Source organism: Nilaparvata lugens, unplaced genomic scaffold, assembly GCF_014356525.2.
Source record: "Nilaparvata lugens isolate BPH unplaced genomic scaffold, ASM1435652v1 scaffold4940, whole genome shotgun sequence".
Lineage (NCBI taxonomy): Eukaryota > Metazoa > Arthropoda > Insecta > Hemiptera > Delphacidae > Nilaparvata > Nilaparvata lugens.
This window is the reverse complement of record NW_024090906.1, coordinates 1-23,657: the sequence shown is the minus strand read 5'-3', so window position 1 is coordinate 23,657 and position 23,657 is coordinate 1. Positions and strand designations below refer to the sequence as shown.

Below are 23,657 nucleotides of genomic sequence, written 5' to 3'. Positions count from 1 at the left end.
GATTTTTACTGTTTTGGCGGGTGATAGTGTATGTACGGCACAGTATGAGACACTACCAGCGTCACACAGCTTCATGGAAAGAACTACGTGGACTATCGGCTTGAGAATAAAAGAAAAGTTACGACATAAGCGCCCTATACCATGGGATATTAGTTACACTATTGTTTTCTATGATATAACTAAGAAATTGTCAAAAACCATAGATTTATTGATAATTAGAAGACGGTTTCGTCTACATCATTGTCAATCTCTGTAAACTCCGAGATTATCAGAGATTGACAATGGTGTAACAACCGAAACCGGTCTTTCTAAGTATCAATAAATCGGTGGTTTTTGACAATTTCTTAGTATTTTTATTTAAAATGACAACTATCAAAACAATAAATCGTACCTATTTCATCTATTCATTCAGTTGCTATCGAATTCAGTATTAAACTAGTAACCCCCAGGGTTGGAGAACTCGCTCATGAACCGTTGTATTGTAATCTTTGAAACCTGCAACTTTAATATTATAAGGAGTTGGTGAAAATAATGAAAACAGCGTGAATATTTCTTTTACAAGAATAATGTGCTGTAGGTTTCATTGGGGATCTTATTTGAACTGAAAAATTACTCTGTCGCTTCCACATCTTTGACCACCTATGAATTCATTTTTTTTAATGAGAAGGTCAAGTGATACATGATTTAGATACAGAGTTTCAAGAGAAAATGAATGGAACCCCGAAAACACAGCCCATTATATTAGCTTATTTGTTTATTTGATGTAAAAGTTGTAAATAATTATGTTGTATATACCAGATGAAATCATGTGTCAGTGTCTCTGTGAAGGAATGGTTAGAAAACTGAAAAGAAGGAATAAATTACATGCAATTAATTGCTCAGCTGACTAAATGATACAAATCACAACAGTTTTTTTCTTATGCACTTCAATGCTATTTTTAATCCTGAAAAGGACGGAGTGAGTCAATTTTGTTGTCCAACGAACTTGATCTGTATAAAAGGTTCGAAGAATACGTGTCAAAATTTGAAGCGATTGATCATTATTTCCAAAGTTATTGTAGAATGTACAAACAGAGGACATCGACTTTGGCCTTCAGTAAGTCTAAAGTGGAACTCACTAACGCTCGTCAATTGATGTAATATCAAATGGAATGACGTACAAAATCAACTGAGTAGATATGAAACAAATAGGTACGATTTATGTTTGGGATAGTTCCTATTTTGACTTATTTCATTTAAGCAACTTTTCCCTTGTGAATAAATCTATTTTCCGGCAGTATATCGATATTTTGCCATTTATTTTATGCTGTTTTCGATAAGTCAAATATTATTTAGGCCTATAGATATTTTTGCCATCAGTTTATTGTTTGCAATATATCGATCGATACATTTAGGTATAGACATGTTGCTACGATAATACTGTATATCGATATGTTTGCGATCTTTGTACAGAGGAGCAGTGTCCGTATCGAAGCTAGGCCACCGTGCATACCGTGGAACACCAGGCAATGTACGTTCGTCGGAGTATCACTCGCTGCTGGGAGGCCACTCGCACTGCCGCAACCCTGGAGGGATATGAAAACGAGCCCTGGTGCTTCACGTGCACAAACAGCATAAGGAGCCCTGTGGCATACCTATGTGCAGTGAGTATATTGCACTCAAAACTGTACTAAATTCATTCCAAACTCATAAGCTCCATTGCAGAAACGTCGGTTAAATTTTACTGTGATTAAGTGCTAACGTTTCACTCTAAACTGTAGTGAGACTCACTTCATCACAAAGAGTCTGATTGACAGTTACAAGTCATATAATTGAACAATAATATGATTGGGAGAAGACACAGACATAGCCAAAAACTATATTTCTCCCAAATATGATGAATGGAAATTCAAAAATAGAATGAAGTTGAATTCCCACTTTCATTTTGCAGTTTATGTATAGAGATTCACTTCAAACAGATAGACTCAGTTGCACAAGAGTCTGTTAAATTCCAACAGTGATTAAGTGCTTACGTTTTCCGTTTCTCCGATGGTTCTCATGGCATTCAATGATCGGTGAAATAACATACTTTAGTGCAACCGGGCCTTAGCATAGACTAAATGGTAAAGCATGATATTGTTGATATGCTGATGAAAGTTTGAAATGAATCTCTCCTTATAAATTTGTTTGGTTTTCCACTTGAATATATGGACTTGATAAATTCTATTTTTTCCTTTGATTTAAATTTAGATTAGTCTCATATCTTTAATTTCTTGATCGTTTTGAAAATAATGAACATACTTTTATTCTAAATAATGAAACATGTCTTTATTCGAAACATACCTATTGTATCTTCTTGTGTAGTTGAGAAGTTAATATTGTGGTAATTATTCATATGAATGAAAAAATGATAAATTGTCAAAAACCACTGATTTATTGATAATTAGAAAGACCGGTTTCGGTTATTACACATTGGCAATCTCTGATAAACGATGTTTAACCGAAAAAAACAGCTGTAAAGTAGCTGAAAGTGAGTGTCTAATTTTTGTCTTCAAATTTTTTAATTTATTCATTAAATTTAATTGAATTTAGGATTGATGTATTGTTTTCGGCTTTATATCAACATTGTGAAATTCAAAATCAATTTTATATCTGTGTTATCTTCCTCGGATGGTGCGGACATTTGGCAGAAATCAAATTTGAACTTAACCTAATGTTTGGACTATTTTTAATATGTGAAAATCCAGGAACTGAAGAAGTTTTGGCAATTGCCTGTTTTTTTTTCCTAATTATAGTATGTGTATCACCTTGAAAAATAAATAAATAAATAATAAATAAATCAGTGGCTTTTTGACAATTTCTCAGTCTTTTTCATTCAATACTTTGTATCTATTTTATTTAAGATAGTTTTATCTACACAAAACTTGAGTTTCACATCTCTGACAACATTATTTAATTAATGATAAGAAAATACATTCCTTTTCATATTAATTAAAACGTTACAGAAATTCTTCACAAAATTTGAAGAAATGGATCCGCAAAGAAACATTGTGCGTAGATACCAGATCAAGTTCTCCGTTTAAATTGTTATGAAGCGTTTATCAAAGTATTGTTGTCAAATATATTCCAGTTTGAATGAAAATTCTCTTCTCTATATCCCCTAAGATATTCAATCCCATACACATAATAATTGTATTTTAATTCATAATTGAGGACTCAGAAGTGTACTACTACAAGTCTTAACCTATTTCGGACTATGTGTAACCAACCTATCTAAATTGGGAGAGGAATAGCACAAGGTTACCTTATTTTTCTCTCCCTATCATTTGATGATGTACTATCAATATATGTGTCAATATGATGATATGTGATATTGATCAATCAATAAATAATTCTACAACTTTCCACTATAGAATAAAAATAATTTATTTTATAATTTTGTATGATAAACTGTAAGGCTTTTTGTGGATTGTTTGTGAATCTCAAATTAATAATGATACACAGAACAAAATTCATTAAAATAATAATTTTAGTATCTCAAATTGGTTGTCATGCATGTATTGAAATAAATGCAAATAGATCAAAAACAAAATTGAATTCTTGTCCATATAATTTTCATAGCTGCAAATATATCAACAATTTTGTACCGTCCATCTTTACGTTCATCTTCATCAACTAGTAACTAGAACTAGTAACGTAAATTCACGTTAGAGATCATTAAATTATAGTGTAATCAGTAGATAACCTTTCTTGATATATTTTTCCAATCCATTTCTTTTGCAAATTAATGTTGTAAGTTTAAATTGATAATTGAAATTTATTTGCAGTTCAACCGGTATGGATTTACATAATGGTGGGTGCTGGAGTGATACTACTCATTTCACTAATATCCGGCCTGTACTGTTGTATAACGCGGAAAAATAAACGCAACAATAGAAACCGTCTGGCCAGCACGCCTGGACTGAAGGTAAATTTCTATAAGGTAATCTATGCTTAACAGTAAGTTTCTGAACTCATTTAGTTTCGCAGATTTCTTTCGATTGCAAATTATTAATGACTAGCGGGGACCCGTGCTCCGATATTCTCGTATCGTTGGTAGCAAGCCTAATACGTCGTTTAAAAATGAAAAAGAGTGGATGAATTATCCATTTCACTTGCTTTTGCTAAAATCAAATTGAAGTATAGGTTGATAAATTACCTAAATTGGTATGAATTCAATAATCCAATGAGCGTTTTCAGTTTTGATTATAATTAAACTTGAATGTACATTGCAGACGATCAAAACATCTCCAAACAAGAAAGGACTGGAGATGTCAGCCTTAATCCCGGGATCGGCGAATAGCAGTCTGAAATCCGAAGCAAGGCCTAGAGTGAAGGAGTACAGGCTTTCCAATATTCATTTCATTCAAGAACTTGGCGAAGGTGCTTTCGGTAAGTTCCCAAATACTAGTAAAATGCCTATTTTTGCGTAGAGTTCTATAATGATTGATCATATCCATTCATTAATGTGTTCTGTGATTACCGAATTATAATATAATATTATACTACTTTTAATTCATTAAAATTTAATCACAAGTTTATTGGAACATCAAATTTATATAATTGGTTCAGGAAAGTATTTTTTCGATCACAAACTTTTTTCTAGATTTTAATAGGTAGAGTTCTATGAATCATGTTATTCTAGTTTCAACTCATTTAAGTGTAACATAATATCTTATTGTAGAACTCACTCAACGCTTGAAAACCATGAACGTAAGCTAATTTTACTCAAGGTAGCTGAATTTTAGGCAAAATCCTCTCATCTTGAACAACTCGGTGACAAAGCATTCGAGTATCGACGTTTTAAATTAATTATTTTATACAAAGAAACAGCTTGTGAAGTTTCAGTGAGAATTTCAGTGTGAGACTTGAAAATGTTTGCAATGATGATGGTTGCCATCTTACTGGTGTAAAGGTTAAAAAGTAACAATTTAAAAATGTTTCTGTATAAAATCAAAATCTCCATTTGTGTTATAGTGGATTTGTTTGAATTTATGACTAATTGAAAAGAGTCTCTGTGAATTATTTTAATACCAATAGTGATGTTTGACTGCCCCCCTTGTATATTGTAACATGTGTTTATATTCTACGTTAATGATGTAATATTACTTTTGAATCTTACCGTGCTATTATTATGATGGCATAGAAAATTAAGTTGGTATGGTAATGATTGAAGGTCACTTTGAGAAAAAATTAAAATAAAAGTGAATAAATAAATAAAACAATTAAAGATAAATAAAATACAATTTAATTACAGTGTAGATGTTTGAAGGAAACAGATTCAGTCAAATTACTTATTTATAAAAACTTTACATTGTGTTGAAATAGATGCTTATATTAATGTTCAAGATCAATAAATAATAATTAATAAAAGTAAAATTAGTCATGTTGAAGTTGGAAAATGAAGAAATAAACTTAAATATATATGAATAAATGTACAGTGATAATTAAGTGTAATATTTAACTATATTTGGTGTTTTAATTTTTCTAAATTTAAAATTTGCATCTCATATTTATTTTTGGGCGAAAGTTGAGCTTGAACTTCTTACAGAAGAAACATAACCTATTTTTTGGACATGTAATCAAAATTTGGGAATGGAATAGTTTTGGGCCAAGCCTGTTGTTTCTTCCCAATCATATTTATATGATTGTTATTGTATCCACGTATAAATAAATAAATAAATACTTGAAAAAGTGAGGTCATTTTGTTTTTCTGCGCCAATAAGGACTTACTGGCTTCTCGGTTTCTGGGTGTGCCGTATGTGGGGAATGATTCAGGTTGAGTTTTGTCTATTTTAATTATTATGTTTATAAATTGTTCAAGTGGATTTTTCATTAAATATATTTTTGGTGAACAGTTTGAAAGAAGTTTATTTTGTACCTAGTAACGAACGTTCCAATGGATGTAATCAAATATTGAAATGTATAGCCTACAAATCCCCGTTTCAAACCCGCTCATAGCCAGAATTTTTTGATCAGGTCACTCCCGTATTATCGGATGGGTACGTTAAACTGTCGGTCCTGGCTGAAATATGACAGTCGTAAGGCCTATATTGACGGCTTAAATGATATATTCAGGCGGGGTGGAACTTCAGGGACTCCCCACCATTAAAAGCCCTACTTATAGGCCTATTATTGTTAACAATATCCATGCTGAAAGATTGAAGTTTATCTCACTATATGAAATGCTGTGTACTGTGGTTGAACTCTATATTTTTTGGATATTTTTTTTATCTGCCCGTTTCTATTTATTAATTGACATTTTAATCCGACCTCTCTTTCCCACAGGTAAAGTGTACAAAGGCGAAGTGCTGACGTCAGACGGCCAACCTCTGCTGGTAGCAATCAAGACGCTGAAGGAGAACGCGACGGCGAAGACAGTGAACGACTTCCGTCGCGAGGTCGACCTGATGTCGGAGTTGCGTCACCCGAACATCGTCTGCCTGTTGGGCGTGTGTCTGGCGGGGGAGCCGCTCTGCATGCTGTTCGAGTTCATGGTCAAGGGAGACCTGCACGAGTTCCTCATGGCGCACTCGCCGAGGTGCGACGTGTCCTCGTCGCATGGCCTCGTCGATGGCCCGCCGCTCGACCAGGCCGATTTCATGCATATTGCTGTACAGGTTGCTGCTGGTGAGTCAACACTTTTTGGATGGCCCTCGTAGTTTCGAATTTTATTAAGGTGAATGTGTGCCTTTTGGATGGCCTTGTGTCAAATCAAATCAAATCAAAAGTTTTATTCATAACTCAAAACAATTGAGGGTCCTGCCAAACCCGAAGGTTTTTCGACGGGTGCCCAGTTCTGAACTTCTGGGAGAAACAGTTAACCATAGCTACTCAACTCGCCACAGATCCAATTACAGCTTTGAGATACCTCAGCTGACTCACGGCTCTGAATTGACAAATCCTTCATACCTGGCCCATGTCTTGTACAGAAATGTGCCAGGGGTGATTAGGGAAGCAGAGGCATTTAGTTTGGTAGTGTTTAGGAAGAGGGTGGACAGGTGGCTGTACCAGATTGGTTGGGAAGCTTCAGAAGAACTACTCCAATCTCGTTATGCTTGGTGACCAACGACTTCAAGGTTTCCAGACAATTGATTGGTATTATTTTATCATTGAATAACCGATTTGACTGTTTTGCCTTTCTGGTTTATGCTTTTTTTTCATTCTCTCTTCTGAGAATTTCTGGAATCCCTGCCACTGCGGTCTTCAAAAAATATTGTTATTTCTTCTTTATTTATTCTTTTATCAATCAAGGTATTAAGTATACTTATTCCTACATACATATTCCTACATACTCATTCTTAAATATACATCAGCACATATATTATCTATTTTATAATCAGAATATTAATAATACATCCATAATATAAGTGTATTCTCTATTATTTACTTCTATGAGCAGATTAAGCTTATTATGTATAAAGTGGAACTCCCCCCCCTACACACAGATGGATAGTCTAGTAGGGGGATTCCAAAATATGTTGTATATTGTATTTCTTATTCGTGTAATATGTTTTTGGAAATAAACTGAAATTGAGTTACAGAAGTTAAATAGACTTGAACAAAATAAATATGACACTTCAAAGATTTCAAGTATAAGATAAAAGAAAACAAAAATACAAACTGCAAAAAGAACATAAGAAAAATACATCAGATTTTGCTAGAGAATTAGTAAAAGTTAATCAAGTCTTATATTTATGTGACTATGTAATATTCGGATGGCCCTTGTGTTGATCAAGGTTGAGTATTAGGTGGCTCTGTAGTTTTCGGATGTGTCTATGTCTTGATGAAATTTTAGGCACTGCTCACACTACCACGACTCAAATCGTACAACTCTAGCCGCGAGTAGCCTACCAGTTTTTTAGACTTTTTAACTTATTTAAAATTGTGTAATAGAGGTTTATTTTAATCAATTTTTTTCATGATATGAAATGAGAAATGTTACTACTTTTTCAACGAACACGAAAGTTTACTCGTTTATATTCACGCTATTTTACTTCAAATTCGAACCCTAATTTTTGAACGTTCAGGATACTCTTGGCAACTTGACATGCTGGTCGCCGTGAGACGTGAGACTTGAGTATCCTAAAGGTTCAAAAAGAGTGGTTAGAATTTGAAGTGAAATAGCTTTAATATGGACGAGAAAACGTTCGCGTTCGTTGAAAAAGTAGTAACATTTCTCATTTTATGTCATTAAAATTAATTGATTGAAATAATGTTTTTATTACACAATTTTGAGTAAGTCGAATTGAAAGTTGTACGATTTGAATCTCGGTATTATGAGTAGTGCCTTATTTGAATGGTGACTTGTGTCTATCACAAATCGAGGCATAAAACGTCTATTTATAAATCAAAACTAGGTGTAACAAACGAAGCTAGTATCACATAAATTTTCAATAAATTAGTGGTTTTAACAACATCAAGATGTTTTCATTCAATGTATTGAAATACAATAGACATACTAAGAAGTAAATAAAAATGCCTGAAACGTAATCCACATATTATGGCGGAATCATCTTCACATACAGTTGATGTTACTGTTGAGTAAAAATTGTTTGAAGAGAATAAGTATCAAAACATGTGGCAAGTTGAACCTAAACTCAACTTCTTTCGATTTTTGGCAAAGTTTGATTGTATACTGTACACTGTAGCCAGTAAAATACCACAATACTGTTAGTAGCTTTTTGTGTAAAGGTGCGTACAAACTTTCGCTCTGCTCCGCAATCGAACGTCACTCGAGCAGATCGATTGATGATCGACCGGGGAGCAAGAGTGAAATGCAAGAAGAGCTAACATCTCCCGTAATGTTCATGATCGAGGAGCGAGGGCTCACTTCAAATATAATTTATGATCATTATTTGTTAATGTCCTATTATAATGTTATTATAAATGTAAATGTTATTGATGTTAATGCTATGGTCATCTTGACAAACGTTATGGTTTATGTCATCTTGTATTCAATTCTCAACTATTTTATAGGTATGGAATACCTGTGCAGTCACCACTATGTGCATAGAGACCTAGCTGCCAGGAATTGCCTGGTGGGGGACAAGCTCACTGTTAAAATATCCGACTTTGGATTGTCAAGAGATATATATTCTTCTGATTACTATAGGTGAGTAGATAATTTATTCATGTATTTATTTAACAATGATAACACAATCATAATGCAAGATAATTTCTAATTATTCAAATATATAGCCTAATTGTTCAGTGAAGTTGCTGAGCTTGAAAAGTGTAGTGCTCTTTGTTTTGTCGAATGATAGACAACAAGCTTTGTAAAATAATTTGCTAATTATTTAATAATAATTGGTGTTTCTTTATTATTTTCTACATATTTGTCTCCTGTTGCAGTTCCATTATGATTATAATTTGGATTCATCGTCTTGAAAAAAAACAAATTTCATCGTTTGAGAAATGTGTTTTTGGAACAGAATAGAATTTGCTTCTGAAGTTACAAACCTTAAAATAACTATAGTGAAGCCCACGTTATAGCAATAGAAAACAGCGTTGTCGGTTTTCTGCCATGCCACTGTCTTCTGTAAAAGACAGCTGATACCGGTATATCTGATTTAATATCAACTGTTCATTCTTCTTTAAAATAATCTATACTATAAAAAAGGAAAGAATTGGTTTATACACGTACGGGATAGAAAATTCACAAATGACGCATCATCACGTCTGAACTACTGGACTGATTAACTTGAAATTTTGCTTATAGATTCTTAATTTACCAAGGATGGTTGTAGGCCTATTTTAAATTATTCAAGATCTCATTAAGTCAAGTTTTCAGTTTGTCAGGTTTTCAATTTGGCATGCTTCCAGATTTTAATATTTTGCTAACTTTGAGAGTGGTCATTAAATTTTTCAAGATTTTAGTAGGTCAAGTTGTCAGCTTGTCAAGTTTTTAATAATTAGACCCTTGTGGAGCACGGGTTACCTGCTAGTTTGAGATAAATAACAATTTGATTTGATTTCAGGTACAATCTAAGTCATTGCTTCCTGTACGGTGGATGCCTCCCGAATCCATTCTCTATGGAAAGTTCACAACCGAGTCAGATGTGTGGAGCTATGGTGTCGTGCTATGGGAAATCTACAGCTATGGACTCCAGGTATGTCTTTGTCATTATTTGCAATATTGTATTTGATTATTTGGAAAACTCGAATTAAAAGTTTACTCAGCGATAAAAGCCCAACTAAACAGAGCTTTCTCCTAGTGATTCCGTGGCGTTATTGGTAGCACACGTGATTAACGTAGTAAAATTGCTGGTTCGAGACCAAATATTTTTTCAGTTAATTTTAACTCTGATGAAGATGAAGAAATGAAGATGCAAAACCAAGAGCCGTATTTTTGGGGGATTGTTTGCTCTACAAATGAATGAATGAACAGGTTTCAATCAGATCTATTCCAGTAGCTAGTATGACGATTTTGATTGGTTCTCAAAGCGTGCTTAGGCTAGACAAGACAAGACATGGCACATTTAGTCACAATACTTTACATAGTTGAATATGAAGACATGTCTAATTGCAATGACTAATCGGGGTAAGTTGCTTCATAAGCAACTATGTGAAGTACTGTGACTAATCGTGACTAGTCTTGTCTTGACTAACTGGTGTGTGACCACCCTTAGTTGAACAAGATCTCGGGAACCGTTTGCATATACAGTCGTTATTGATCTTTAGACGTGTTTTCTTGGAGAATTGTAGAGTTTTGCTCCAAGTGTCAATGGTATATTCTAGTTGTGTTCCCTCGATGAATTATAGAGTTTTTCAGTGAGTTCTGAAATATGCTAGACGTGTTTTCTAGTGGGATTAAAAAGTTTTCTGTAAGTTGCAATGAGGGATTTTCGTTATCTTCTCTTGGATGAATTAATAGTATCTCAAGTCACAAGGACGGGAAGGGCCGTTTTGCAGGCGAGAATGATGTTTCTAGTCGAGGCGTTAGTCGAGACTAGAATTTCATTCGAGCACTGCAAAAGACATTCACGTCCAAGTAACTTACACTATTTTTTGTCATAATAATCTAGAAAAGAATTATTGAGAAACAGAAAACATTACCTGCTTGTGCTGACAGTACTACATGCATTCTATAAACATAAAGGTGCGTACAGATTTACGCGCCGCGAACACGATCAATTCACTTTTAATCAGGTGATGCCAAGCTTTTTATATCTGTATCTTACCGTTTCTGTGAAAATACAGATAAATAGTCAGCTGATTGAAAGTGAATTGCTCATGTTCGCGGCGCGTATATCTGTACGCACCTTAACGTACAAGTTTCGAATCAGGAATTTCTTGATTGTAGTTGACAAAACTTCCACCTGGAGCGCTAAAAGGCGGCTTTTGTACCAGTTCTGCTGTTCCAAATTCGGAACTAGGAAACATACTCTACTGTAAAGAAAACATATGATTTTATTACAGTATAGTATGCTGTAATGAGAATCGTATGTTTATTTGCTCTACAATTAGCTGTTTACCGGCTTGATTTCATGGATGTAAAACAGCTGAAATTGAATGACTATGACAAAAAGAGTTTTTCAGTACAGTACGCGTCCCGTAGCTTTGCCTTCGTGACTTTGAAACGGCATATAGGCAAGGTATGGTTGGCGGGGTAATATTCACGGCTTTGCAAAAACATCAGGCTTCATAGACCCGTGATCCCTAGATGGAGGAAGCTCCCTACAGAGCTTCCTTGAAGAGAGCTCCCTAGACACAGTGATTCTCCATTAATGAGAGAGCTGAAAATGTTTTGTTTTTTTTCTGGAAAAATTGAAAATTGAGTTTCAACCTTCTTCAACCTCAAAATTGTTCCAGCAATCAGTTTTTTACTTAAATATCTGTGAGGCTAGTTCGCCTCCATGGTGCACATTGGGTAACGCTAAATGAACTAGCATATAATGGCGGTCAGACAAACTTATGTTCTCCTGACCAAAAACTACACAACATCTGAAGAAATTGAAAAAATATAGTGCATATGTAGACATTTAGAATCATGAGCTTTATATGTGTTGTGTATCTGCCATACGCTAAATAAAATAAATGAGAGAGTTGCAACGTATCACCAACAATGGTAATAGCAGCTGAATGTCAGCTGATAGGCTTCCACTCAAAATTTTAAAGTATAAGCCGGTAGGCAAAGCTCAGAACCGGACTGTAAACTGTGTTGTGCTAAAATGACGTAACTCCAAAAAGCTCCTTGTGTATCTTTTCAGATGCAACACGTTGCTTTTGAGAAGATACAAAAGTGCATCTGTATCTTATTCATTTTCAAAAATGTTCAATGCTTTTGAACGGGTAGTATTGAAAATAGATGGCAAAGCTACAGGACACGGACTGTAAACTGTGTTGTGGTAAAATGACAACTCAAAAAGCTCCTTGTGTATCTTTTCAGATGCAACACGTTGCTCTTGAGAAGATACAAAAGAGCATCTGTTGCTTATGGAAAGATTAATTTTCAAAAATGTTTTTGAACGGGTGGTATTGTAGTATAGTGGCCCTCCGCCGATAGGCAAAGCTACAGGACTCGGACTGTAAACTGTGTTGTGCTAAAATGACATAACTCCAAAAAGCTCCTTGTGTATCTTTTCAGATGCAACACGTTGCTCTTGAGAAGATACAAAAGTGCATCTGTATCTTATTCATTTTCAAAAATGTTCAATGCTTTTGAACGGGTAGTATTGAAAATAGATGGCAAAGCTACAGGACACGGACTGTAAACTGTGTTGTGGTAAAATGACATAACTCAAAAAGCTCCTTGTGTATCTTTTCAGATGCAACACGTTGCTCTTGAGAAGATACAAAAGAGCATCTGTTGCTTATCATGGTAAGGTACATTTTCAAAGATGTTAGATGGTTTTGAACAGGTAGTGACAGAATCCAAGGGCAGGGCAGTGGACTGTGGATGATAGTTGGTATAAATACCTACAAATAAATCTTTGAATTCTGTGCATAAAAATACTGATAGCTTGAATTGGGGTAAGTACGCCAATAAAAGACTAAATGAATCAACAAGATAAGATTTAATAATAATAAGATAATAATAGGCAGATGGCCACATACAAAAACAATTGTGTCAAATATTTTGGGATCAATAAAATAATAATAGGCAGGTGGCCACATACAAACATTGAATCAAATATTTTGAGATCAATAAAATAATAATAGGCAGATGGCCACATACAAAGATAATTGTAAGTAGGTTAAGTCTTTGAATCTTTAAATAATAATAGGCAGATGGCCGCATACAAAAAACAATTAGTCAAATCTTGGGAAAATTACAACATGTGAAATAATGTAGAGAACTACAAAATTTAAATGAAATTAGGTCAATGACACTAATGACCATTGAGGTCTGACAATAACTGCAAAGGTATTAATGATATTAAATTATTAATGATATTGCAATAAATGCAAAGGTATTAATAATGATATCTGAAATGAATATAAATTGAGTACAATAATGAAAGTTATTACTAAGGTACAATAATAATGATTAAAAAATGACAATAAGCTGTAAAAAATGCTCAGCAAATAACATACATAAAAAATATATGCGGCATAGGCCTTCAGTGATTTGAATGTCAAAATAGACTTCGACCTAACAATTAATAGGCGTTACTGGCCTTAAAAATATCACTTAAGAGCTAAGGGTAGCTAATAAATACAAATGAGGACAGTCCGGGTTGAATATAGGCGACATGGGCCTTCAATGAATTGAATGTCAAGACAGACATCAATTAGAACGAGTAATAGGCGACAGTGGCCTTCAATGAATCACTGTAAAGCCAAGGGTAGCTGTCAAATCCAATAAATAAATAGGCGTCGATGGCCTCAGTGAAATGAATGTCAAGATAGACATTAACTAAATAATTAATAGGCGTCACTGGCCAGAAAATCACTTGTAAAGCCAAGGGTAGCTGTCAAATCCAATAAATAAATAGGCGTCGATGGCCTCAGTGAAATGAATGTCAAGATAGACATTAACTAAACAATAGGTAGGCGTCGGTAGCCTCAGTGAATAGAATGTCAAGATAGACATTAATAAAACAATAATGATGCATACGTAAATGAAAATTGAAAAGAACGATTTACATAACCTGAATAAAATTTTGAAGAGGAGATGCGGCCAGGCAGACAGGCAATGACTCCGCAATACCAACAGGAACAGGACATCAGCAAGCGATGAAGTGATCTGGCCATGCGATGACAAGCATGGAAACGTCCACTACAGCAGGCGAATCCCCCAATGGAAAAGTAGGCTGGAGCGAGTAGAATTCCAAACGAATAATCCGATCTTCAAATTGTGGAATTTTTGGATTGATTTCCAAACAGTAGAGATGATGCACTTGAAAGTTTGAGGTTCACGAGGTGAAGCCAATTGTAGAAAAATGGCAACTGAAGCCTACACGAGGTTGTAATTTAGACAAAGTTTATCCAATTTTAACAGAGTAACTGAGTGAAGAACTCGATGAATAATTGAATCACACTGAAGAATAGAACAAACGAATTAATTTGAAGAATAATTCACACTTTAAAAAGGTTCTGTAAGTCCGATGAATTCAGATGAAAGCACAAAGATGGAAGCACACTCGACTATCCACCATTGAAAAAGACCCGAGACGCTGAGCTACAATGAAAAAGGCAAGCTGCCGGATGTGTTAGAAACGTAGGCAAAGCGCTCGCAACCGAATGGTGAAAAAGTAACAAATATCTAAAAGGTAAGATGCCTAAAGACAAGATTAAATTCTAAAAAATCGAATAGCACAAATATTAAAATTGCAACAGCAAAAAATCCGACGAAAAAGGTACGAATAGAAGTATAGAAAACCAGCTGATTAGAGCAGTGGCAAAGAACCGCGACTGAGACGTCACTGGTCAGAGCAGACGCACAAAAGACACAGCGCGCAGACAGACAGACATGATGACGACATGATGTCTACGTAGTAGCGGAACGAATAACAAGTGGAACCGTTCCAATAATGCTTTGTCAGATTTTACATAAACTGGGCCCCTTGTGTCATACGGGGGTATGGCACAATAAGAAAAAGTAAGAAATATGTAAAATCTGGCAAGGCAATTGGAAATTGAAAACTGGGCCCCATGTGAGAACCAGGGGAAAAGAACAATGAAACCTGAAAATACAACATGAACCATAAGGGCAAGGGGATTAACTAGAATCCTCATCAATGGGAAGAGGTGCTAAACTCGAAATAGCCCTCTTAAAGGTGCCAGAGGGAGTGAGAACAGTGACGACTCGAACCTTGTCGTCCTTACCGGGATGAACTTCAGTAATGCGCGCCAGCTTCCAAGTGGACTGCGCGGAACCAGGATCCTTCAAGATGACAACTGTACCGACCTTCAATTTTCATAATTGCTTAACCATTTGCCTTTTTTCTGAAGAGTGGTTAAATATTCACGAGACCACCTATCCCAGAGTTCCTGGATAGAAACGGCAAGTTGATACCAACGTGAACGATGGTCAATGTGTTTGGTGTTAGGCGGCAAGAAGGGTAATGACGTAAGTGGACGTCCAATCAAAAAATGACCTGGAGATAAGTAGGCAAGATCATGTGGATCTTCCGACAAGGGAACAAGAGGGCGCGAATTCAAGATGGCCTCGACCTGAGCAGCAAGAGTACAGGTTTCTTCAAAGTTAAATACCTTGTTGAAAGTGACTACACGGAATATGCGTTTGAAATTTTTTACCGCATTCTCCCAGAGTCCACCGAAGTGTGGAGCCCGAGGGGGAATGAAGTGCCATTGGATGTTGAGTACAGACATAGTGTCATGAATATCTGATTTGAGACGATCAGAGGACAAAAATTCGTGGAGCTCACGTAGCTCATTGTTGGCACCAACGAAAGTTGTGGCGTTGTCCGAAAAAATGGAATGCGGGATGCCACGACGAGCAGAAAAACGAATCAGAGCGGCAATAAATGCCTTGGAAGTAAGTTCCGAGACAGTTTCAATATGAACGGCACGAGTTACCATACACACAAACAGCGACAAGTATGCCTTAGAAAAAGTACGAGATTTGGGGCCGCCTACACGGATGGAAATAGGACCGGCGTAATCCAAACCACAATTATAAAAGGGAAAGTTAGCCTGAACACGGGCCGCTGGTAAACTACCCATGATTTGCTCAGAGCGAAGAGCCGAAAAGCGAAAACACAATATGCAATGCCGCAATACACTTTTGATGGTGCGACGGGTGGAGGGAAACCAAAATCGTTGTCTTACACTGGCCATGGTGGCCTGCACCCCAGCATGACTTATACGACGATGGTGAGCAACAATCAATGCACGAGTGAATTTGTGATTGCTAGGCAACAATATTTGATGTTTGTAATCAAATGAAGCATTTGCATTTTGCAAACGTCCACCAACTCTGAGCAGAGAATCTGAATGAATGAATGGTGACAAGGCTTTAATAGAACTATTAGGCAATAGCTCCTGATTTTGACGCAATGCTTTAAGTTCGGCAGAGAAAGCTTCTTCTTGAATAGATTTGAAGATACAATTTTCAGCTTCTGAAATTTCAGAGATAGTTAATTGACCAAAACGCGGAGTGACTGAATTTTGTTTCCTACAATTATGAATGAACCGTAGAACATACGCCGTTGTACGAACAATTTTGTGATAGGTGGAGCAACTATTGATTATGCCTGAAATAACATCATTATGAGAAGAAGTAGTAGCTAATACCTGAACTGATTGAGAACTGATTTCCTGAACTGATACCTGAACTGATTTCTCTAACTGATGAGAGACATCATTTGAAGTCAGAAAATTTGACATGACCCTACGGGGAGCGGCCACAGGTGAAGCGGGGAGGCACGAACGAGGTGCTGCAATAGGACGAATAGCTTTACAAGAACCAAATATGACCCAACCTAGATTGGTTTTCTGAAGAATGGGAGCGTTTTGAGCTAGATACAATTTACCAGGCTGAAGTATCGATGCGAATATGCCAGCACCAAGTAACAAATCTACAGGCTTAGGCTGATCAAACAATGGATCCGCTAATTTGAGTTCAACAGGAATTGAAATTTTAGCAAGATCAATGTTCACACTAGGAACATTAGATGATATGCTATCAACTACAATACAATTTTCTTCAACCGACCACGAACGATCAGAGAAGACAAGCAAACCGAATGAGAAATAGATGATTTGGTCTTATTCTCACCTACACTATGAATCAAAGTGTCAGAATACAAAGTAACAAGTGACAATTTTTCAGCCAACCTAGTTGACATCAAATTACAATCAGAGCAAGAATCTAAAAGAGCGGTTGCTTTAATAAATTCCCCACTAGAAGTTTGAACCAAAACTTCGGCAGTAGGTAACAAGGCGACAGTTGATTGCTGTTGCAAACACAGAGACGAAGTGGAGCTCATTGTGACATGAGAGTTCTTCTGAGGCTGTTCTGCATGAGAAACAGCTTGCTTAGTTGTTTCCACATTCTGAACCATGGCGGAATTCAAAACAGCATTCTTACCCTTGGAGGGAGCAAAAGATTGAGAATGAATAACATTTGAAGTTACCTTATCCTTAGAAGTAGGCTGAGTGTCTCGTGATTGAGGATACGACCTATGAAGAACAGTGTGGTGACTCTTGCCACAAAGTGTACACGATTTGTCTGAACAAACATGATTGGGTGCAAAAGGCTTGAGGCAATTATAACATAACCTTTTGTCACGGACAGCGTTCCAACGATCAGTAACCTGTAACTTCAATAATTCATTACAACGATTTGGAAAATGACCAACAGAATTACAAAAACTACAAGGTGACATAGAAGAGGTAGTAACCTGCATCCTAGCTTGAACATTTGATTGACCTTGATTGAACTTCGGCTTGCTATGAGCACCAACCGAGTTGGATGTACTTTGCTGTACATTTCCTTGATGATGGTTAGCTGAGCTTGAAGCAACAGCTTCCATGATTTTGCATTGTGATTCCAAAAAATTCCAAAATTTATCAATGGTGGGAATGTCGTGTATACCAACACTCTTTTCCCATTCTCGAACAGTAGCAGTATCCAACTGCAACAACATTTTGTGCATATACAACAAGTCCTTGATTTGGACTCCAAGTTGAAGCGCTTCGAGCGCGGTAATGTGGGACTTGCAAAAGTCAATGAATGCCCGTAATGATTGCGGACAGTTACGCTTTATGGTAGGCGGAGATTCAATTGCCGTGACGTGCCTGGCAGCAATTAATCTCTTGTTGTCATACCTCTCCCTTAAGAGGTTCCATGCAAGCTGAAAACCATTTTCGTCAGCTTCAATGTGTTCCACTCTAGCAAGAGCTTCACCACTGAGTGATTGACGAAGATAGAAAAATTTCAATGAATCATTAATGTTATCTTGATTACCAATAATATTAGTAAAAGCACTTGAGAATGCTTGCCATTTTGAAAGCTCCCCATTGAAGCGTGGAAGCGGTATCTGAGGCAACTGAAAATTTGCCAAAGGTGCGTTTTGAGATGCTGGCCGCTGGGAAGCACCAGCAGTGGCCTCATTGTTGCGTTGTCTGCTTTCAAAGGCAGTTAATGCAGCGTTTGCCTTAGAGGTAATGGAGATAAACTTATTGAGTATCTCGAAATGAGTTGAAGTGTCCTGTGCTTGCAACTCTGAATTCGATAATTGTTGGTGTATCTTATCATACTTAATTCTAAGTGAACCTAGTTCGTTTTTTACAGTCAATAGTTGATAATAAGTGGCTTCAGTGTCCACAACATAATCGTTATAGCTGGTTATGAACCAATCTATTTCCTGGTGTAAATTGTATCTTGTATTGAAAAGAGCAGAAGGCTCAGGAAGTGAATCTTCCTCATGATCAGACATGCTTAAAAATTAACAGAAAAACCTGAGTGAATGACACGATAGTGCACTGTAGCAATGCGATTGCTGCGCAATAAGCAACCTTGGGCGCTGGTCCAGTACGCAGAGAGGCACGCCTGTGCGTTTGAGGCAAGTTGTATCAAGCTTGCTGTGCGGCGAGTCAAGTAGCGAGCTCGCAAGGCAGTGTAGTTTGCCGTGTGTTGTTTTCTCAATGCGCAATAGCCGTCTGTGACCAGTTCAGTGCGGTTCAGTCTCTCAGGGTACAAGATAGTTGATAGCTGGTGCATACACGTCGCAGCGTGCTTTGAGTTGCAGCCAGTACTGAAAATTTGAAACAAGTGTGTGAATGCTTAATATTAAACAATATAAACATACAAAAGTACAATGAAATAAAATATACTCTAGAGTGGGACCTAATCATTGGCGTCAAGCTAGACTATTAGGCACACGGTCACTGAAACCCCAAGGTTCAATGGACCAAGAAATGGGTAATAAAAATTAACAATTATCCTAGGTAACACTGGGTCAAAATGAACGGGCTGGAGGACCAATTTTTATCATTGGTCCAATTAACAATTATCCCAGGTAAACACTGGATCAAGAAATCTGGCCCGATGAACCAATTTTTATGACAGAATCCAAGGGCAGGGCAGTGGACTGTGGATGATAGTTGGTATAAATACCTACAATAAATCTTTGAATTCTGTGCATAAAAATACTGATAGCTTGAATTGGGGTAAGTACGCCAATAAAAGACTAAATGAATCAACAAGATAAGATTTAATAATAATAAGATAATAATAGGCAGATGGCCACATACAAAAACAATTGTGTCAAATATTTTGGGATCAATAAAATAATAATAGGCAGGTGGCCACATACAACATTGAATCAAATATTTTGAGATCAATAAAATAATAATAGGCAGATGGCCACATACAAAGATAATTGTAAGTAGGTTAAGTCTTTGAATCTTTAAATAATAGGCAGATGGCCGCATACAAAAACAATTAGTCAAATCTTGGGAAAATTACAACATGTGAAATAATGTAGAGAACTACAAAATTTAAATGAAATTAGGTCAATAACATTAATGACCATTGAGGTCTGACAATAACTGCAAAGGTATTAATGATATTAAATTATTAATGATATTGGTATTAATGATATTGCAATACAAGGCGACAGTGGCCTTCAATGAATCACTTGTAAAGCCAAGGGTAGCTGTTAATCCAATAAATAAATAGGCGTCGATGGCCTCAGTGAAATGAATGTCAAGATAGACATTAACTAAATAATTAATAGGCGTCACTGGCCAGAAAATCACTTGTAAAGCCAAGGGTAGCTGTCAAATCCAATAAATAAATAGGCGTCGATGGCCTCAGTGAAATGAATGTCAAGATAGACATTAACTAAACAATAGGTAGGCGTCGGTAGCCTCAGTGAATAGAATGTCAAGATAGACATTAATAAAACAATAATGATGCATACGTAAATGAAAATTGAAAAGAACGATTTACATAACCTGAATAAAATTTTGAAGAGGAGATGCGGCCAGGCAGACAGGCAATGACTCCGCAATACCAACAGGAACAGGACATCAGCAAGCGATGAAGTGATCTGGCCATGCGATGACAAGCATGGAAACGTCCACTACAGCAGGCGAATCCCCCAATGGAAAAGTAGGCTGGAGCGAGTAGAATTCCAAACGAATAATCCGATCTTCAAATTGTGGAATTTTTGGATTGATTTCCAACAGTAGAGATGATGCACTTGAAAGTTTGAGGTTCACGAGGTGAAGCCAATTGTAGAAAAATGGCAACTGAAGCCTACACGAGGTTGTAATTTAGACAAAGTTTATCCAATTTTAACAGAGTAACTGAGTGAAGAACTCGATGAATAATTGAATCACACTGAAGAATAGAACAAACGAATTAATTTGAAGAATAATTCACTCTTTAAAAAGGTTCTGTAAGTCCGATGAATTCAGATGAAAGGTTTAGACCGAGCGCAGGAAGCACACTCGACTATCCACCATTGAAAAAGACCCGGAGACGCTGAGCTACAATGAAAAAGGCAAGCTGCCGGATGTGTTAGAACGTAGGCAAAGCGCTCGCAACCGAATGGTGAAAAAGTAACAAATATCTAAAAGGTAAGATGCCTAAAGACAAGATAAATTCTAAAAAATCGAATAGCACAAATATTAAAATTGCAACGGCAAAAAATCCGACGAAAAAGGTACGAATAGAAGTATAGAAAACCAGCTGATTAGAGCAGTGGCAAAGAACCGCGACTGAGACGTCACTGGTCAGCGCAGACGCACAAAAGACACAGCGCGCAGACAGACAGACATGATGACGACATGATGTCTACGTAGTAGCGGAACGAATAACAAGTGGAACCGTTCAATAAATGCTTTGTCAGATTTTACAGGTAGTATTGTAGTATAAGGCACTCCGCCGATAGGCAAAGCTACGGACTGGACTGTAATTTCTAAATAGGCAAAGATTTGCTACCTTTTTTCCATGGTTTCAATGATTGATTGTGGTTTGTGGTTATGCTTCAGCCACACTATGGATACAGTTTTGCATTAATTTTAATGATTGTGGTTATGTTTCAGCCATACTACGGTTACAGCAACCAGGAGGTGATCGACATGATCAGGTCGAGACAACTGCTGCCCGCCTGAGGACTGCCCCTCGCGCATGTACTCTGTCATGATGGAGTGCTGGCATGAGGTGCCCATTCGCCGGCCACATTTCCCCGAAATACATGCCAGGTACACTGACTAATACAGTAGTTTTAGATCTATAATATAATAAAGGATAGATCTGTAATATAATAGATGAAAGAATTGGCTTATACACGTACGGGATAGGAAATTCTCGAATGACGCATCATCACGTCCAACTACTGCACTGTTTAACTTTGCACGGGAAGAGAGCAGCTTTGCCGGTTTTCTACCATGCCACTGCCTTCTGTAGAAGACAGCTGATACCGGTATATCTGATTCAATATTAACTGTTCATTCTTCTTTAAAATAATCTAAACTATGAAAAAGTAAAGAATTGGCTTGTACACGTACGGGATAGGAATTCTCGAATGACGCATCATCACGTCTCAACTACTGGACTGATTAACTTGAAATTTTGCATATAGATTGTCAATTTACCGAGGATGGTTATAGGCCTATTTTCAATTCTTCAAGAGTTCAATAGATCAAGTTTTCAGTTTGTCAATTTTTCAATTAAACTTTTGCGGAGCACTGGTCTACCTGCTAGTAGGAAATAACTAGTACCGGTTAACCGTGTTCACTTTGTACCAATTTTTGAAAGTTGAAATTGCAAATAGCTTTCAATCAATACTCAAGTTGAAGAAATCACTAGCATTATTTTTCAAATGTATTCTGCAATACTCGAATGTTCGAAGAGTATGTTTTGATATAGAAAGTGAATATTTTTCTTCACTTTAATAAAGATATAAATGATCTTCCTTTGAAAATGAGAGACCACGGGTTGGGTTGACTTTGTCTAACTGTGAACATGGATTCAAGTTCATTTTCAAGAGTTAAGCCCGATCCAGAAGCTCAAATTTAGCTTCAGTCTTTTGCTCAAGCAAAAGTCGGAGCATGTAAGTCGTAGCGTCTGGACGGTAAAACGGATGGGTCTTTAAGCTTTAGTCGTCAAACTTAAAATGTATCGGCCGGGAATCTTTTCCCATCAAACCGTCCGTCTTTTGTCTATCCACCAAAACCTAAATCGCGTAAAAATGGAGATAGAGAATTGTGATTTCAGATTCGGATTCAGAGCCCTCAAATTAATAAAATGCCTCGCGAGTACTTGAAAATAGGGAAGTTTTTTTATCGATTGTATATAACGCTAATTAACCCTTTCTTTCTTTCTTGATTCTCATGATACTCTCAGAATTTGATGTTGATATTATGGTTTACTATCATGATTAAGATGTACTATATTGTTGATAACAATACTATCTACAAAATGTTAATCCATTTACAATCTCTGTGTCTCGAGATATGACATGTAAACAAAGCCATTTAGCGATTAACAGTAACATTTTTGTCATTACGTTGTTAAATATAGCATTATCCAGTTGAATCAGCGAAAAAATACGATATAATTATTACTCATCTACCGGATATATGTCAACCGTATATAATTCAGACTCAATGAACCATATTAAGAACTGAGCTTGTGAGCACAAAAATAGGAAAACGGACTACATAAGACGGATGCGTGTGGACGCAATTTTACATCCGTCTTTTGCTTGAACCAAACGATCCGTCTTTTGCTTGAGCAAAACACTGATGGTAAACTTGAGCGTCTGAACCCGGCTTTAGACAAAGTAAAACAAACTGTTAATCTTGAAAATGAATGATAATACAAGAATAATAAGACTGAATTACTATTATTATTAATGAAAACTGTAATGTTTGTTTGCAGACTTCGGCAGTGGATGGGCAGTCATCAGCAGCCTATGGGTGGTGGCATCAGTGGTAGCAGTGGTACCAACTCAACCCAGCTATCACACCCCTCGCCCCACCAGCTGGTAGTCAGGCTGCCACCCTACAACAAGCTCAATGCTGCCAACATATGAGATCACCTGACGAGGCTGTCCTGCTCTGGCTCTGATGCCAAGGTCAGTTCAAGGTCACTTGTTCACGAGAGGCTACAAATCCAAATGTGGAACAGCTTTCAGTCACAGAATAGATACAGAATGGAAACTGTCAATCAAACGCCTATCCAACCAATGCTTTTTACATGGCACAAATAC

The 23,657-nt window shown here is 36.6% G+C and overlaps 1 protein-coding gene across 1 annotated transcript; it reads left to right on the top strand.

The window, feature by feature from the left end:
• Positions 1-1,572: 1,572 nt before the first annotated feature.
• Positions 1,573-23,480, top strand: LOC120355832 (tyrosine-protein kinase transmembrane receptor Ror-like). Its single transcript, XM_039444560.1, is given in 9 exon segments — positions 1,573-1,643; positions 3,807-3,946; positions 4,254-4,410; positions 6,307-6,648; positions 8,998-9,133; positions 9,998-10,130; positions 21,487-21,548; positions 21,550-21,645; positions 23,327-23,480. Coding segments are annotated over 9 exon segments (1,227 nt in total). The 5' UTR covers positions 1,573-1,636.
• Positions 23,481-23,657: the final 177 nt, after the last annotated feature.